Here is a 17,823-nt window from a genome sequence, read left to right as displayed (position 1 = left end):
CCAATTCTTGGAGGCCGCTCCGGCGAGCTGGATTTGTGGCGCTCTGGGTCAGTCTTTGAGAAAACTGACTTTGGGGTGGGGGTGGGGGGTTCTCGAGGTGGGGGGGGGGGGTTCTGGAAAGTCAGCTGAGGCCGGAGGAATGTGGGTGGGGAGGCGCCATTCACATTCTCGGCATTTTCCACATTATTTTTCCCTTGGTTGAGCACGGTCCAGTTCCCGGCTTGATCACGGGACGCTGGAAGGTTTAATCATTTGCGAACGTCCGCGATGTTGTTTCGGGTCCTCGTCACGGCCTTCCCGAGTGGGCCCCTGTTCCCTCTTTTCCGCCCACTATCCCCGCCAGGGACACAATCCCGGTCCGGTGGTCCCTTCCCTGCCCCGCTTGGGCCCTCAGCTCCTGGCAGCCCGGCTCCCAGAAGCCTTTCTCACAGCCTTGGGGCCAGATTTCTCCCATTCGCCCTCACTCACTCCGCTTGGGGTGGCCAAGAAGATCGGGATACACGCGGGAGTTCTTGGATAAAGATCTCTGTGTCAACTCCGACCCATGACCCCATCCCAGAGTGTGGGGCCCTGGACCCCCAAGGACTTTAGGCTTTTCCATTGGCCAGAAGGGCCCCCTGTGAGGGGATGTCTCAGCGGGACATTATCCAGGCCGGGCATCCCTTCCCATCAGGCAGCTGGCAACTGAATCTGCAGGTTGGAGGTCCTCCTGTGCGGTTGTGGGGGTTTCCCCCTTTAATAAAATAGGGCCCTGAAGTAAATACACATCTGTGTGTGTGAGTGTGTGTGTCTGTGAGTGTGTGTGTGTGTGTCAGTGTGTGTGCGAGTGTGTCTGTGTCAGTGTGTGTGTCAGTGTGTGTGCGAGTGTCTGTGAGAGTGAGTGTGTGTGAGTGTCAGTGTGTGTGTGAGAGTGTCAGTGTGTGTGCAAGTGTGTCTGAGTTGGAGTGTGTGTGTCTGTGAGAGTGTGTGTCAGTGTGTGTATATGTGTGTGTCAGTGTGTGTGAGAGTGTGTGTCAGTGTGTGTGTCTGAGAGTGTGTGTGAGTGTCAGTGTGTGTGCGAGTGTGTCTGTGAGAGTGTGTGTCAGTGTGTGTATATGTGTGTGTCTGAGAGTGTGTGTGAGAGTGTCAGTGTGTGTGCGAGTGTGTCTGTGAGTTGGAGTGTGTGTGTCTGTGAGAGTGTGTGTCAGTGTGTGTATATGTGTGTGTCAGTGTGTGTCTGTGAGAGTGTGTGTCAGTGTGTGTGCGAGTGTGTCTGTGAGTTGGAGTGTGTGTGTCTGTGAGAGTGTGTGTCAGTGTGTCAGTGTGTGTGCGAGTGTGTGTGTGAGAGTGTGTGTGCGAGTGTGTCTGTGAGTTGGAGTGTGTGTGTCTGTGAGAGTGTGTGTCAGTGTGTGTATATGTGTGTGTCAGTGTGTGTCTGTGAGAGTGTGTGTCAGTGTGTGTATATGTGTGTGTCAGCGTGTGTATGTCTGTGAGTGTGTCAGTGTGTGTACACATAGGTATATATTTCTCTAGGGGTCCTGCAAGCATGAACAAACCCCCGGCCTGACTGGGACCAGCAGCTTCCGTTACCGATTACATCTGATAAATCTCTCACAATCCCCCCAAAACTCGTATTTGGGAAGTGGGATTTCCCAGGCCCTACGTCATAACGGCGTGTTCCAATTAGGCAATTATGTCGCTTGCACTAATTAGGCGATTAGCTGTAATTACATTAGTTCTGTAAATATACAATAGGCAACTAGACATTAACTCAAACCGGGCAGACCGAACCCCCGGAGACGATGTGGTGGTTCCAAGGAAGGCGGGAGACGGCCCGGGAACAGAGATCTCGGGGTTCTCCCTCTGCCTTGACGCCCCCCTTTCCCTGCCCTTACTGGGGGCTTTTTTTGCAGCCTGGAGCTGGGGGGTCGGGAATTGGGGGGCCACGTGAGCCCCCCAGGCGTGTGAGATCCTAGTCCGGGAGACGGGTTGGCCCTTTGCTGCGTGGGGGCCCCTCCCTGCAGGGAGCCCGGGCCGAGGAGGCCGCAGCGGGTCTCGCCCCTCGGGTGCACTGTCGCCCCCGGGGCCCAGCCCTGGGCGTGTTAATGTTAACTGGCCTCTCCTTTGAGGGTCTCTCGTGTCCGTGGATCTGCCTGGACTCTGGAGTCGGAGGACTTGCCTTCAGATCCCAGCTCCCGGGGCAGCCGCTCGGTGTCCCCGCGGGAGGCTCGGGCGTCTGGACCGGGTTCTGCCCTCTCTGGCCCACGAGGAGCCGGGGCGCTCCTGGACGGGCGTCCCCTCGCTCGCTTCTGTCCCGGGGTCCCCTCTGCGGGCGTGGAGGGAAGGTGAAGGTTTGGGGAACTTTCCCCGCCCGGTTTTTGGGGCTCTGCCCCCAGTTTATGGGAACGTGCTTCTGTCCCACAAGGCCCCTCACTGTCCTGGGCAGAGAGTGCTCCCCTTGGGGAGCCCGTCTCCGGCCTCTCTCCCAGAAGGCTTTGTCCCGCCTTCTGGTCCTCCGCCGAGGGGAGATCTCCCTGAGGGCGCCCCCCGCTGGGCCAAGTGGCTCCAACAGTGGGTACGGCCGCAGTCGTGGGCACAGCGCCCCCCGCTGGGCCAAGTGGCTCCATCAGTGGGTACGGCCGCGGTTGCCCCCGCTGTCCCAAGCCTATTTGCCCTTTTTCTCCGGGTCAGCTCGTCACCCAGGCCCTGTTTGGTCCGCGAGGGCTCGTCCGGGTCTCTTTCCCCTTGGGAAGTGGCCGGGGGCTGGTTCCTGGGTCCCAGGGGAGCGGGGGGATGGGCCCCGCGGGGTGTCTGCGCCCCCATCGCCTCCTGGTGAGCGTCCGGGGCACTCGTGACAGGGGTGGGACCCGGAGGTTAGTTACGGTTCCCAGACCCCCGCCTGCCCCCCCAGGTCTGTCAGGCAAGCCGGGCCGGCCGTTGGACACTGAGCGTGTTCCTCGAGAAGTGGGGAGGGGTCCCTCTGTTTTCTCTCATGAGGGCCAGAGAGCCCGGGAGGGGAGGGCAGTGTCCCCGCCCAGAGGGGAAGGCCGGCTCGGAAGCGGCTCCCGAGGGGCAGGCGGAGAGGAGCAGGGTCTGCCCTGGCTTCCCTCGTGGGGCCACACAAGGAGCCTCCCAGCCCAGTCCTTTCTCCCCGTGGGATCATCCAGGCCCACGGGTCCATCCCCAGACTTCCCAGCCGCCTGGCAAAGGGTTTTCCTGGGGCGTTCCAGGCCCCGTCCCGAGCGTGACGCCGGGGGGCACCGGACGCGTCCCCGAAGCCACACAGACGCGTGGTCGCGGGAGGGCTCCGGTGGGAGGTGGCCCCGCGGCTGAGGGGAGCGCGCGTCCGCTTCCTGCAGCCCCTCTCCCCATGCGTCCCAGCCTGGAGACTCTGGGGAAGGGGCTTTTGCCCCTGGGACTTGCGGGTCCGAGGGGACTTTGGGTTCCGTCCTTCTGGATTCTCTATTTGCTTCTACAAAGACTTGGGGGGGGGGTGACTCCCTGTCTGCCCTTCCTGGGGATGAAGGCGAATCCAACATGGCCGCGAGTCTGGTCTTTTGCTCTTCCTGGCTCTGATGTTCCCGGCTTCCCAGTGAATCTTTTCCAGGATCGGAAGAGTCGGCCCGGCTCCGGCTGCGCGTGGCTGCCCGGCGGCTCCTCGGGCCGGGGGCTCGGCCTGCGTATTCCGCCCCGGCCCGGAGTCCTCGGTCACGCCTCCGAGCTCCGGGTTGGGAATGGGGGAAAGCCGTGGCTCCGCTCCAGGGGCTGAGTGCTTTCAGATGCTCCGCGGGGCCTTTGATGAGTGAAAATGATTCCTGGGCAGTTCTGCTCATTTTCCCTTTGTCCTCGTCCAGTTTGGAGGAAGAGGCGGCTAAAGCAGCCCCCCCCTCACCCTTCCCCCCCCCCATGCTCATGGTCTCCCCCTTTTTAACCATTTCAAGATTTCCCCTCTTCCCGTGTAAGCAAAATGGGGCTTTTCCCAGGGCGGGCGGGAGGTTTGGGAAAACCAAACCAAACCAGCTCCGTTACGTAGTCGGCAGATTCCCAGACCCGGATCTCGACAAAGGGCCGTCTGCACAGCTCGGCCAGGCTCCGGCGGGGCGGGGGGGTGGGAGTCACTCCCCTGCCCTTCCTGCCAGAAGCAGCCCCTCGGCCCGCCCACGTGCCCGCCATTCAGTGCCCCACCGGACAAGGGCTAAATCCTCACGCCGACAGAACAGTTTTCTCATTTATTAGTCACCAGCTGAGTACAAGGTCTCGTGCTTTGTACTGCCAGCATAACATCCTCTGCCCCTCAAGGAGCCCAAGTGGGTAATCAGCTCCAGCAAACATTGCTTAAGCGCCAGCTGTGTACCAAGCTTCAGATTTTGCTGGATATTGGAGAGAGCGAGACAAAAAGGAAACGATGGTTCGTTGGGTTCCGGGCGCTGGGTGCCGCGCGTTGTGTCGCTTCGGGGTTAGTCAGAGTCCGGCTTACACCGTCCCAGAAGGTCGCCCTCCCCGGCGCGGGGGGGCAGCGGTTTCCGAGAGCGGCAGTAACCGAGGGAAAGCTTAACCTCAGCGTCTGGCCCAGTCGGAGGTCCCGGACCCGGAGCCCAGAATCAGATTGTGTCACGAGTAGTATACATAGTAACTAGGGGTTATGTAACGTAGCTGACAATGTTACTTAGTGACAGCACTAGTTACATGTATCTTTACAAATAGCTCATTGGATCCCAGCGGCTTTGGCGAGAGGGACTATTATCATCCCCATTTTAGGGGTGGAGAAACTAAGGCTCAGAAGGGAGATAGCTGAGGGTGGGGGCCGCCCAGGCTTCTTCATTGAGTCCATCGCTGGGCATTTGTTAAGCACCTACTGTGCGCCGGGCCATAGGCTCATTGCCCGCCCCTTAGCACGTAGTAGGTGCTCTCGCTGTGGCTAGCAGAGCTGATGCAAGGATGACCTCCTCCTCCTCCCTCCCCCTGCATCGATCTTATCCAGAAGGCAAGGAAAGCGGAGACAGAGACAGAAAGGGAGGGAGGGAGACAGACAGAGAAGGGGGGAGGGGGAGACAGCGACAGAGAAAGGGAGGGAGGGAGAGACAGAGGCGGACGGACGGACGGACGGACTGGCTCAGTGTGCTCCGGCCCCGAGGCTTCCCCGTCTCAGGAGGATTTTCCCCAGCCCCGCCAGCCCGGATGATTTAAGGTGACTTCTCTGCGCAGATCCCCTGGTTTGGCTCGGGCTGTATCCGAGGAAGGATGATCTGAATTTTTTTAAAGCGCACATTGGAAGGGCTTTGGGAGCCTGGACCAATGAGAGGCTTTCGGGGGTGAGCACGTGACCGGGTGAGCATTTGGGTCAGAGATAGCGGCCACAGGCAGGTGTCCACACTAATGAGCTTTAACAGATTCGTGGCCGCGGCGCACGGCATGACTCGCTCTCGGCCTCCGCCAGACTCGGGACGATGCTCCCCGTCGCCCCCCGCACCTCGGCGTGACTCGGCCTGAGGTCCCGGAGGACCGCGCTGGCCCCCGCCCCCTCCCTCGGAGGTGGACCTCACTCGCCTCAGAAAAAGCCCTCGACCATTCCGTGGCGGCGAAGCGAGCAGTCACTTTGTGGCCGGGGCCGGCCTGAGCCCCCAGGCTTGGCTCGGGAGGGGTCCCGTGAGGATGCCGGCTGCCCCCTCCCCCGGAACTGCAGGGGGGGCCGTTTCCTCGGGACAAAAGGAGAAGCCGTCGGTCGGCCGCTGCCTTGAAGGATTTATGCTTTCCAACGTGCAGTCCTCGTTAAGGCATTGTTCCTTAGAGTCCTGACGCCGGGGAAAGGCGCGTGGGCGCGGGGGTCGGGCTCCCGGCCCTGATCCGCCCGCCCCGGCAGGACGTCTTTATCTGGGGAGCCAGGAGCGCCTGCCATCCTCGGCCCTCCCGGGCAGCCGCAGGATCCTCGAGTCAGGAAGCGTTCTTTCTTTGCCCAAGTCATGGGAAGGGAAGCGGGGGGCAGGAGAGGGGGCCGGCCTTCCTCCCTCTGCCGTGCCCTTTCCCAGGGGCCTCGGAGAAGGCTGGCCCTGCCACCATTTTCCTCCCTGGAAGCTGTTTCTTAGGACAAGGAGGAAAAGACATTCGGGCTGGTTTTGGTCCGTGTGTTTTTAAATAGGACCGGGGCGGGGGGGGCTTTTCCGGAGTCAGTGAGCTTCCCGCCCCTCCTTTGGCTTGGGGGTGCCCCGGGTCTGCCGGGCTTCCCGCTCAGCCCGTCCTCCTGCTCACATCTCATTAGCGTTGCTCCCGGCCGGTGGATTAACTTATCAGGAGGGATTAGGGGGGCCTGACTTCCAAGCCGGCCTTTTTATCTCCCCTCTCCTTGAAAGTGGGACAGACCGGCCTGAAAGCCCCCGAGGGGGAGGGGCCGCTCGCAGCGCTCCGAGGTCTGCCTGGGTGGGAGCCGCCGTCCCCGGGCGGCCTCATTCCGTGCCCTGTCACATGGCACAAAGCTTTGGAGGCTTTCTTTAGCTCTTAATCCCCAGGCGCTGGTGCCCGCAGCCCTGGGAGCCATCGGCCGGCCGGGCTGCAGGAAGGGATAAGGGGCCGGATTAAGCGGGCCGGCCGCCCTCGGGGGCTGCCCGAGACAGAAGAGACCTTTCATCGCTGCTGACGAGCGGGGCCGGAGCCCTCTCGCCGGCTTGGTCTGCTCGAGTTTCAGAGAATTAATAATTCAGGAGAGACTCTGAAACGCAAAACCGCCGAGGGGTCCGCGGCCCGCCCGCCCAGGGATGTGACCGAAGCGTCCGGCCCGCCCGCGGACACGGCTCTCTCCGATGCCGGTCCCCCACAGGCCCGTCGGCCTCGGTCGCTCCCAGAGCTGGGATGCTGCCGGCTGGTACGAGGGCGCCCCGGACTACGCCAGACCCTCGCCCAGCAGAAGGAGCTCTCTGAGCGCCGGCGGCGAGCCGGGGTGGTACGAGGGGCCCGAGATCGTGATGCAGGGCGGGCCCGAGAGACCGGATCCCTTCCTGTACCAGGAAGTGGCCTTCGGGGCCGGCCCCCTGAGGAAGAACTCGGCCCCCGAGTTTGTCTACTACGACAGCAGGCAGCTCGCGCTGTCCGGGCGGAGCTCCCAGGAGTTCTACGGCGACCCCCCCTCGGCGGCGGGCAGGGCCCCCAGAGAGCCGCCCTACTTCAGGGACCAAATGGTCGGCAGGCCGGCGCCGAATTACGGGATGCCCGCAAACCGGCTGGCGTGGGACCAGGCCCCGGCCCGCTCGGAAGCCGCTCGCCTTTACCGAGAGCCCGAGGGGAAGATGATCCCCGAGGGCCCCAGGGCGCGCAGCCGGGAGCCGGGCCCCGGCAGGTACGGGCCCGAGCCTCCCCCTCTGAGGTACGGGGCAGAGGCGCCCCTCTATCCCAGCCGGCACCTCCTGAATGACGTGGGCACCAGGCCCCCGGAGCCCCCGCCCATCGCCAGGCAGACCGCGCCCACGTGCCTGGTGGTGGACCCCGTGGTGGCCGAGGGGGGCCCCGGGAGCCGGGGCTACGGCGAAGCCCTCGGGACCAAGGGGGCGTACGAGCCCTACGAGCCCCTCGCGGCCCCCTCCCAGGCCCCGACCTCGGACGGCAAGAGGGCCGTGGACCCCGAGTTCGTGGCCCTGCTGCGGATGGAGGGCGTGTCGGAGGGCACCGTGGGGGCCTTGCTGCAGCAGGGCTTCGACTGCCCCGGCGTGCTGGCTGTGATGGAGGAGAACGACATCCGGGCCGTGGCCCCCAACCTGGGCCAGGCGCGCCTCCTCTCCCGGCTGGCCGGTCACTTCCGGGCCGAGCTGCAGCTGCACCGGCCGGACCACAAGGGGCCCCCCCCGCGCCCCAGGCTCCGCTCCAACAGCTTCAGCCACCGGGGCGACCTCCTGGCCAACGACTACGCGGGCGGCCCCGCCCGGCCCCCGTCCGCCTTCCCGCCGCAGGCGGCCTCGCCCCGGGCCGAGGCGAGCCGCAGACCCGCCAGCGCGCCGTCCCAGCACCTCCTGGAGACCGCCACCTACTCGGCCGCCGGCGCGGGCCAGCCGAACCCCGGGTATCACTCTCCTGTGCCATGCCCGCTCAACGCCCGCCTGGGGCCCCCCTGCTCCCCCCAGGCCGGGCTAGCCATGACCACCTCGGTCCAGAACAGCCTCCACCCCAGCCCCAAGACCGCCTACTCTACCGCCTACACAGTGCCCATGGAGCTGATGAAACGGGACCGCGCCGCCGCCCCCCTGCCCAGCCCCCGCGGCAGCCCCCAGCTCCTGAGGAAGCCGGGCACCCCCGCGGACGCCGCCCTGCCGCCCGCGGGCAGCCAGAGCCTCCACACGCCCCACTCTCCGTATCAGAAGGTGGCCCGGCGCACCGGAGCCCCCATCATCGTCTCCACCATGATCCCGTCTGAGCAAAGTAATTGCCTCGGCCTCGCAGCTCGGCGCGGGCGGCCCTCGGGCGGGACGGCCTCCGGTGCCGACCGAGGGGGTCGCGGGTCGGGTCCCCGTGAGGGAGGGGTCGGCCGGGCGGGGGCGGGCACGGGATGGGAGGGGGGCGTCCCCGGGGAGCTCGTCCAGAGCCGGTGCTCCCGCTCACTGGGCGTTGGGCTGACCCCTCCCCTCCCCCAGCGCCGGGCCCCCTGGCCTCTGCTCTCCCGCCGAGTGACCCAGTTCCGGCCGAGCGACTCCTCGCGGGCCCTTTAGCACTCGCCGCCGCCGCCGCCTACACGATTTCCAAGCCTGCAGAAGAAATGCTTTTTCCTGGCTGGGGTGGGGGGCCGGGAGCCACGAAGGAGGTGGGGTCGTCCTTAAGTCAGCGATTATCCCTCTTCCTGCCCAGCCGGGAAATTAAGGAAAAGGGGGGGGGGGGTCAGTATAGGTTTTATGTCTGGTCAGGCAGAAACAGGCTGGAGAGTAACCGGCCATTTTTGGTCACAGACTGTCCCCGGGGGGACGCTGCCCCCCGCCGGGGCGCGGTCTGGAAGGACATGTTGTCCTTGACCCGGAGCCCCCGACCCCCAGCACTCCCCCTCCCCAGGAACCGCTGGCAACAAATTACGAACAGAAGCCAGAGGCCGAGCTCGCTCCCCGAGCATCCTGTCCCTCCCAGACCGAGCCCTCTCAGCGCCTCCTTTGGCCACAAAGCAAGGACCTCTTAGAGGTTGTTGGGAAATTCCAGAGGCGTAAATGTAAATCCGCCCCCCCCCCAGGGGAAAAGGGGGGGAGCTTCCTCTGCTGTGAAGGTGAATCGGTGAATTCTGTCCCCACTGGAAGGGGGTCGGGGGGCTGTGGGGGGGCCGCTGGGTTACCTTGTGATCATACTTAAAAAGCAAAAAAGGGCTGGGTTTGGTTTTGTTGGGGGGGGGGGGTCGCCTTTTGTCCTAGAAATGACATTGGCGCTCTTCTCTCCGGGGGCTCTGCCCGTTCCGCCGTGTGGGAGCAGTCTCTTGCGATTTCTCGGGGTCCTCGGCCCCCCCTCGCGCAGTGGAGCCGCTTTCTCCGCAGCCGCCTCATTTGCATGAGCACCACATTTGTTGCTGTAGCGATCTCATCTGATAATGGGCAGCTTGCAAAGCGGATCTGAAAACATATTCCTTAATTATGCGTTGCTAGGCGACGGGAAGGTTTGGTCATAATCACAGAAAGATTATCTCCTCATTGAAGTCATTGAAAGGTTTAGCTAAAGTAGGACCTGCAAAATTGCCTTAATTTTTTTTTAATTTGACGCTGCCTCCCCCACCCGGCGCCGGCCGCCGCGTCGCTTTTGCCCGTTTGATTGGCGGGGCGCCGGCCGGTCAGGGCACGAGGTGACGCCCGAGGGACGGGGACCTTCGCTCTGTGCCCCGGCCTCCTGCCGCTTTCCAGGAATTCGATTAGAAAAGGAAGCTCATCAGAGAACGAATCCATCTCTCTGTCCGGCAGACCGAATGCCCGCCGGCCAGTGCCGGCCACCCCCCCCCCCCAGGAGGGCCTCGGCCACGACCCGGCTCTCCCTCTCTGCCTCCTCCTAGTCTGTAGAGACCGGCTCCGTCTTTGTGTCCCCCCGGGTCGCCGAGGGGGGGGCGGCATCGAGTGCCCCTCCAGGCTGGCAGGCTCGCCAACAGCCTGAGGGACCAGGTCTGGAGCGGGGAGGGACCTTAAAGGTCATTCGGTCTCGGGCCAGGAAACGGAGCGCCGCGTCCTGGAGGAGGGCGACGGGCGAGGGCTCGGCCCTTTTGGCGAGGAATCCTGTGAATTTTTTTAAAATATCTGTTCTTTTTTCCCTTAAATAAAAACATGGGACCTCAGCGCCTCCCCAGTACAGCGCCAGGGGGCCGAAGGCTTCCCCCAGTGCAGCCGCAGCCAGTGTGGACGCAGACACGAAGGACGTGGCCTTTGTTCCTTGGGCAGCCTGGGGAAGGGCGGGGTGGGGGCTGCAGTCCCCCAGGGTTCCAAGTGGGACCTCGACCCCATCTCTGGCCCAGGGGTCGGCAAACGGGGCAAATGGCCATTCATTTTTTTATTATTATTTGTGTTTGATTTATTGTTAACCCCAGCAAACATGTTTTCTTTCCCTTTGTTGAAGATTTTTGAGTTCTAGGTTCTCGCCCTCATCCCCGCCCCCAACCAAGACATCACAGTGAAGTTTTGGAAAATATTTCCGAGGTGTGAAAGAAAACTGAGATCCTCCCCCCTCCCCCACCCCCACTCCCCCCAAGAAAAACAGCCCTCAAGAGAAATTGAGTTAAAAGAGAGATGGACAGAGAGAGAGAGAGAGAGAGAGAGAGAGAGACAGAGACAGAGACACAGAGAGACAGAGGGGGGCGGGGGGATAGAGACAGAGAGAAAATGCTTCAGTCTGCGTGCCGACAAGTCAGTTCCTTCTCTGGGTACGACAGGATTTTTGGTCCTTCAGAGCCGCCGGGGACGATCGCGCTGCTGACGACGGCGGAGTCCCTCGCGGCGGCCGTCCCAGGACGTGGCCGTCCCTTTGTGCACGTCCTTTTTCCTTTGGGGAAGACTTTTCCTTCTCCTGAGCCACTGCCCGCTGCTGGGCAGCCCCCCGATTTCTGCTTGTTCTGCCCTGAGGAGAGCCGCTGGGAGTACTTTTGGTGCGCACGGACCGTTGTCTTTTGGTATATTTATTTGTGCCCAGGAGTGGCGTTGTTAGGTCTGTGCCCGCTGGGCACAGATTTTCACCGTTAATCCCTTGGATAATGGCTTGCCCGTTCAAAACCGTGGGATCAGAAGGCACTGACGGAGACGCCCTGGCCCCAGCTCCTCCCTTTGGCGTTGGGGCCTGTTTTCATTTTAAGCGCTTTGTGGTGGGTGCAGCCGGAGAGGTGGGCTGCGAGCGCTGGTGTAGACGGGCCAGGCTGACGCTCTGCGTCCTCGGGAGGAGAGGGGGCTGTGGATTTCCAAGACTCCCCCAGGGAGTTCCCTCAGAATTACCTTTGCCCCCTGACCGTCTGCTTTAGACCTGGGGGCTGTGACCACTTCCCCACCGTCCGAGCCGGGGTCCCGGGTGGCCCCACACCCAGCACGGTCTCAGGGGCTGGGCCCCGGCGCCCGGCCTAGCTGCCAATCACTGCTCGGGTTCGGGAGGGCACCCGCAGCCCTCCCCCCGCCTTAGTTTGATTCGGCGATCACGTCCTCCCTGGCAGACTGTGGGTCTCGGCTCCCCCCCAGTGCCCGGGTGCCTTCTGCCCCCCAGGCTCGGCCGGTCTCGGCGAGGGCTCCCCCATCAGCCTCCCCCCGGGTCAGGAGGCTCGCCCTGGGAGTCAGAGCCCCCCTCGCTGGAAGGAGCCGTGATTGACACCAGCAGCCAACAGGCCAGTGGGGGAGGGAGCCCCAGATGGCCTCCGGGCCCCCGAGCCACAGCAGATGGTGGCAGCTCATCCTGCTCTCGGAGCACTCCCCCTCCCCCACGTCTGGGCCAGAACGGCTCCGGGGGTCCCGGGACCTCAGAGACTTGGAGCCGTTCCCTCCCACCACAGGGCGTAGTGGCCGTCGGGCCCCCCAGAGTCAGACCCCGCTCAGCCCACAGACCGGGAGCTACAGGGGAGCGGGGCCTGGGACCCCGGCCTTCCATTGCACTGGGGAACAAGGGCCGGAGTCGGGGGGCCCAGGGCCGGGAGCCTCGGCCGGTTGGGAGCCCCTCCCCTGTACGCATTGCTTCTCCCCGACTGAGTCTCCGGGGGTGATGGGCAGCCCCCAAAGCATCCCAAGGGGATCAGGCGAGACCGGGCTCCAGACTCCAAAGTGTCTCCGCCTCCTAGACCCTGCTGGGCTTTGTTCTCTCCCGGACCCCAAGGGCCAGGGAGTCCCGGCATCCCGCCATGATGGCGTCTCCCCGAGTCATTTCCAGGCCGAGTTCCTCCAAAGATAGAAGCGCTCTGGCCCTTCGGGCTGTCCCTCATCCGGCGTGTCCGGGCCCCGAGCCGGTCCCTCTCCTGCCCCCTGTGGGGCTTCTGGTCCAGCTCCCGGGAGGCATCCGGATTGTTCGGACCCGGAGCCACCGGCCGGGTTCTTTGCTCGGAATCTCTCCTTTTAGCCGCCATCTCTCTCCTCCTCCCGTCCCGCGTCACGAGGAGCCAGCCCCGCTCCCAGTCGGGGGGAGGGGACGACGTGCGGTCAGCAGGATTCCTGCCCATTCCAGGAGAGTCTTGTTCTTTCCAAGACCGGCAGCGAATCCGGGGTCCCCGAGACCACAGCCCCATCTCCTGGGTGTGGGAAACAGGGCGGGGAAGGGCCTGCAGCACCGGGTCCTGGGTTCCAGTCCTGCCTCTGACTTGGGAGCGGCCGAGGCACGATTTCCGTTTCTGAGCCTCCGTCTCTGGCAGCGATGACGAGATTGGCGCGGGGCTCAGAGTTCTTGGAGAAGCAGAGGCAGGAGGCCCAAAGGGGGGCCCGGAACCCCGGCCCCCTGCGTCCTCGCCCGGTCCGACCCCCTGGGCCCTCATCCTTCGGGGTCCCCCTCTCCGAGCCGCAGTCCGCTCTGACGGGTCCCTCCCTCTTGTGCCCCCCCAGGCATCCGCCCCCAAATCATGAACGGCCCCCTGCACCCCCGGCCCCTGGTGGCGCTGCTGGACGGGCGGGACTGCACCGTGGAGATGCCCATCCTGAAGGACCTGGCCACCGTGGCCTTCTGTGACGCACAATCCACGCAGGAGATCCACGAGAAGGTGAGCGCCCCCGGCCTCGGCGGGCTGACCTATAAGGTGGGGGTTGGTCTGATGAGCTCTGAGCTGGCCCAGACCCCTCCCCCCGGGCAGGGCACAGCGACCCACTCCCTCCGCATGAGCTGCTGAGGGGCCGGGGCTCCTGGGTCAGAGGTCAGGCAGGCTTGTGGTCGCTCAGTCAGCCGACCTTCCTCGTAGTTGTCTGGACAGAAGGTCGCCGAGCCACCTCCCACCCCCGAGTGAGGGGCTAAGCCTGCACCCGGGAGTCCTGGTCCCTTTCCCAGCGACCCCCTGAGCCCGGCTGCGGGGACTGCTGTTAAGTGAAGGGGTGGGCGCTCCCCGGCTCCGACTGCCCCCGGGCCTGGCCAGGGCACAGAGGGCAGCTCGGAGCTCCGCCCCCGCCCTTGGCAGAGCGGGGTGCCCGCCGGGGAAGCCCCCTCCCCCACTGCGGCCTCGAGGGTCAGAGGCTTTTGGCCCCGACCAGAATTTTTGCTGTCCGTGTCTGGCTCTTCTTGGCAGACCCTGCTTGGGCTCGTTTTACAGATGAGGAAACTGAGGCAGGGAGAAAGAAGGAACTTGTCACACAAGCAGGAGACTATGGCTTGGTCTGGGGATCCCCAGAGCGCAGCCCACTCCCTTGTACACAGTGGGGGCACAATAGGAGGCCCACCCTGCCTGACAGGGCACTGAGGGAGGAGTCCCCAGAGGCCCTTCAGGGCCAGGCCGGGCGGGGAGTGCTCCCAGTGACGAACGCACAGTAGGTGCTTCCCCAGCATTTATTGATGGCTTAGCCTAAGTCACATCCACATCCCCCCCGGGATGTCTGCCCTCAGTGCCCAGACGCAGCCCCGAGAGTCTCCGGCCCCGCACCAGCCCCTTTGACAGACAGAGAAACTGAGGCCATGCCCGGGGTCCCTTGGCTGGGAAGGGGTCGGGAAGAGGCCGGGGACTCGGATCCCCCTGGCTCGGGCCGGCCTCAGGCCCCCTGACCCCGACTGTCTTTGGCCAGGTGCTGAACGAAGCCGTGGGAGCCATGATGTACCACACCATCACCCTCACCCGCGAGGACCTGGAGAAGTTCAAGGCGCTGCGCGTCATCGTGCGCATCGGCAGCGGCTACGACAACGTGGACATCAAGGCGGCCGGGGAGCTCGGTGCGCTGAGGGGGAGGGGAAGATGGGGGAGGGGGGATGGTGAGAAGATGGTCCCTCCCAGGGACCCTGTCCAGCAGTGAGCTGTGTGGGGGCTTCCCAGTGGGGGGCCTGGAGTGTTCCAGAGGGGTCCCTGGAGTGTTCCAGCAGGTCCCAGTGGGGTCCCTGGAGTGTTCCAGCAGGTTCCAGTTGGGTTCCCTGGAGTGTTCCGGCAGGTCCCGGTGGGGTCTCTGGAGTGTTCCGGCAGGTCCCGGTGGGGTCTCTGGAGTGTTCCAGCAGGTCCCGGTGGGGTCTCTGGAGTGTTCCAGCAGGTTCTAGTTGGGGCCTGGTAAATCCCAGAGGGGTCCCTGGTACGGCCCAGCCGTCCCGGTCTCACCTCTGGCCTCCCCCTCCCCCCAGGAATCGCCGTCTGTAACATCCCCTCAGCGGCCGTGGAGGAGACGGCCGACTCCACCATCTGCCACATCCTCAACCTCTACCGGCGGAACACGTGGCTGTACCAGGCGCTGCGGGAGGGCACGCGGGTGCAGAGCGTGGAGCAGATCCGCGAGGTGGCCTCGGGGGCGGCGCGCATCCGCGGAGAGACGCTCGGCCTCATCGGCTTTGGTACGCGCGGCCGGGACGCCCCTCCCCACCCTCCACTTCCCAGATGGGGGACTTAGGGCCGGGCCCTCGGGGTCGCTCCGGTCAGACCTCAGTTTCTCCATCTGCAAAGTGGAGGCGTTGAACCCGAGTCGTCCTCCCCAGCTCGGTGCCGACTGTGAGGCGCTCTCTGAGCTGAAGGGTGGAGGGCGAGCGGAGACGGCCCCGCGGCCGGTGGCCATTGGGCGGCCATCATGGGCGCCTTCCTCTTCTCAGAGCGCGGCCCTGGGCAGCCGAGGCCGGGAGAGCCCCTCCGGCCGCCCTGCCGGGGTTTGATCCGTGTCTGCTTGGCCGGCCTGGACTCTGTGGGAGGCCCCTTGGGTCAGGGACCCGGCCCCGGGGTCTTGGTGGGCCCCGCATCCACCCCAGGGAGACGGGGCCCGGCGTGCGTGTGCCCTCCTGGTGGGGGGGTGTGTGAGCGCCAGAGCCCCTTGGCACCCGGTTCTGGGGGGCCGGGGGAGGGACGCTGCACGCCCTTTGTGTCTCCGCAGGTCGCACCGGGCAGGCCGTCGCCGTCCGCGCCAAGGCCTTTGGCTTCAGTGTCATATTCTACGACCCCTACTTGCAGGACGGCATCGAGCGCTCGCTGGGCGTGCAGCGGATCTACACCCTGCAGGACCTGCTCTACCAGAGCGACTGCGTGTCCCTGCACTGCAACCTCAACGAGCACAACCACCACCTCATCAACGACTTCACCATCAAGCAGGTGAGGGGCCGGCCCGCGGCCTGTGCGGTCCCTGCTCGTCCACCCCCACCCCCACCCCTCCCGGGGCTCGGGCCCCCTGCTCATCTCCCCCAGGCTCGGGGCCCTGCGTGCCCTCTCTGGGCTCGTCCCCCCTGCTTGTCCCCTCCGGGCTCGGGCCTTTCAGACCCCTCTCCTTCCCCCCTCCAGATGAGACAAGGCGCCTTCCTGGTGAACGCGGCCCGCGGGGGGCTGGTGGACGAGAAGGCCTTGGCCCAGGCCCTCAAAGAGGGAAGGATACGAGGGGCCGCACTGGACGTGCACGAATCGGAACCTTTTAGGTAAGTCCCCGGGGAGCGGAGGAGGGGCTAAGCAGTGGCCCCCGAGTCCTGGGGGAAATCCATGTGTCTGTGGGTATGGGGCGCGAGAACGTGGGGGGCAAGGCCTGGCCCCTGGCGGCCGGAGGGACCCAGGAAGGTTTCTTACAGCTCCTCATGGTCAGGGTGAGGGGAAAAGGCAGGAAATGGAGCCTTCCAGAGCAAACCTTGTGCCCTCGCTGGCCTTCTATGGCTTGTTTTGTGGCCCAGGAAAGTGCGGCCACTAGAAGGGCCACTGTCACGTTAGAGGGCCCAGGGTCTGCAGCTGGGAGGGCTCGAGGAGGGCCCCCGGGTCTGCAGCCTCCAGGCCAGGTGATGCTACTGCCGAGTCCATCCTTTCTCGGCCCCGATGCTGCCTCTCCCAGGACCCGGGGATGCAGTGAAAAACGGGGGCGCGTGGGCCCCGAGGGGTGACGGGGCCGTGGCCATTGACACCCGCTCTCCCCTCCCGTCTCCCTAGTTTTGCTCAGGGCCCACTGAAAGACGCCCCCAATCTCATCTGCACGCCGCACACGGCCTGGTACAGCGAGCAGGCGTCTCTGGAGATGAGGGAGGCAGCCGCGACCGAAATTCGCCGGGCAATCACAGGTATCGCCCGACCCGGGGCCCTCTGGCTGCTCCCCCCTTTTGATTCACCCCAAGTTACCCTGGACAAGCAAGGCACGGGACCCTCGGACGGGGATGCTGTTTTGGACGAGTTGATGTCCCAGATCCCCAATCTCTCCCCCACTCCCCTCGCTTGCCTTGTTCCCCCCTCACCCCCCCACCCTCGCCTCTGGAGCCAAGGGATTCCCGGGACCTGGGATCCCCGAGCTCTCCCTTTTTGACGGGAGGGGCTCCGGAGCAGGGGACCAGGGCCGCCCCTCCCTCTCCCTAACCGCCAGCCTCTCCTTGGATTCCAGGCCGCATCCCCGACAGCCTCAGAAACTGCGTGAATAAGGAGTTCTTTGTGACCTCGGCCCCATGGTCTGTGATAGACCAACAGGCAATCCATCCGGAGCTCAATGGCGCCACCTACAGGTGAGAGGGGGAGTTCTCTCTGCACTAAGTCTGGGCTCCCCGAGCTTCTCCAGAGAAGACTTCCAGGGTGTTCTATTTCCCAGAAGAACCCCCTGTTGGAAGCCCCCTGCCCTTGTGCTTCCGGGGCGCTCCCTCTTCATGTGATCCCCCTTTCTGATTTCTGAAGATCACTTCCACCATCCCCCAGTCTTCTTCTGGCTGAATACGGGGCCCGAGTCCTTGAGCCACCCGGCATTTTCCGTAGTCCAGAACGTAAGAACTACGTTTCCTCTTGAGTCAAGAACAGTGTTTTGGGGTATTCGTTTCTAGTCTGCTTCCAAAAGCAAGAGACAGTTTCTGAACATCCGTCCTCCAGATGCCCCCTGGAACAAGGTAGAGAAAATGTTAAAAAGGCCATAAAACTCATCCATTTAAGCCAATGACAAATCCAAGGAGAGCGCTCTCCCCACTTCCGGACCCCGAGCCCCGTTGACGGGCGGTGGATTGTCGCACGTTAACTGGCGGATCAGAGAGGCAACAACATGGCACTGGTTGGGAGACCTTGGGCTTTCCACGCTAGGCGTTTCCTACATTAATGAAATCAAGGATGGGACCTCAACCCCAAACGTTTTAGGTGAAAATGAATTGTAACGGTGGATGAGATCACAATCACCAGTGATTGGTTAGGCAAGAGGAAGATTGGGGGGGATCCAGGCGTTTTTCAGAGGTCTTACGCCCATTTCCTCACATACCATGTGTAGATCTGCAAGGAGCCTTGCTCTCGTTTCCCTTCTCCACCCTCTCAGTCACCTTGTGTGGGAGTACATCTCGACCTCCCTGACACTAAGG

The 17,823-nt window shown here is 63.9% G+C and overlaps 1 protein-coding gene across 2 annotated transcripts in view; it reads left to right on the top strand.

Moving 5' to 3' along the window:
* CTBP2 (C-terminal binding protein 2) overlaps nt 1–17,823 on the top strand; it is an 80,467-nt gene that overhangs the window by 59,731 nt on the left and 2,913 nt on the right. The window contains exons 1-8 of one of the 2 annotated variants that reach the window (XM_051982672.1): nt 6,657–8,379; nt 12,972–13,126; nt 14,133–14,277; nt 14,674–14,880; nt 15,408–15,622; nt 15,809–15,939; nt 16,436–16,563; nt 16,878–16,995. In XM_051982672.1, coding sequence (XP_051838632.1) covers nt 6,774–8,379; nt 12,972–13,126; nt 14,133–14,277; nt 14,674–14,880; nt 15,408–15,622; nt 15,809–15,939; nt 16,436–16,563; nt 16,878–16,995 — 2,705 coding nt within the window. In that variant the 5' untranslated portion in view covers nt 6,657–6,773. Of the gene's footprint in view, nt 1–6,656; nt 8,380–12,971; nt 13,127–14,132; nt 14,278–14,673; nt 14,881–15,407; nt 15,623–15,808; nt 15,940–16,435; nt 16,564–16,877; nt 16,996–17,823 lie in introns of those variants that run through there. The other variant, XM_051982673.1, reaches the window with a different exon arrangement.

The sequence above is a fragment of the Antechinus flavipes genome, chromosome 2, assembly GCF_016432865.1.
Source record: "Antechinus flavipes isolate AdamAnt ecotype Samford, QLD, Australia chromosome 2, AdamAnt_v2, whole genome shotgun sequence".
NCBI classification, from domain to species: domain Eukaryota; kingdom Metazoa; phylum Chordata; class Mammalia; order Dasyuromorphia; family Dasyuridae; genus Antechinus; species Antechinus flavipes.
Note: the sequence above shows the minus strand (reverse complement) of the source record. Positions and strands in the feature narration are given on the sequence as shown.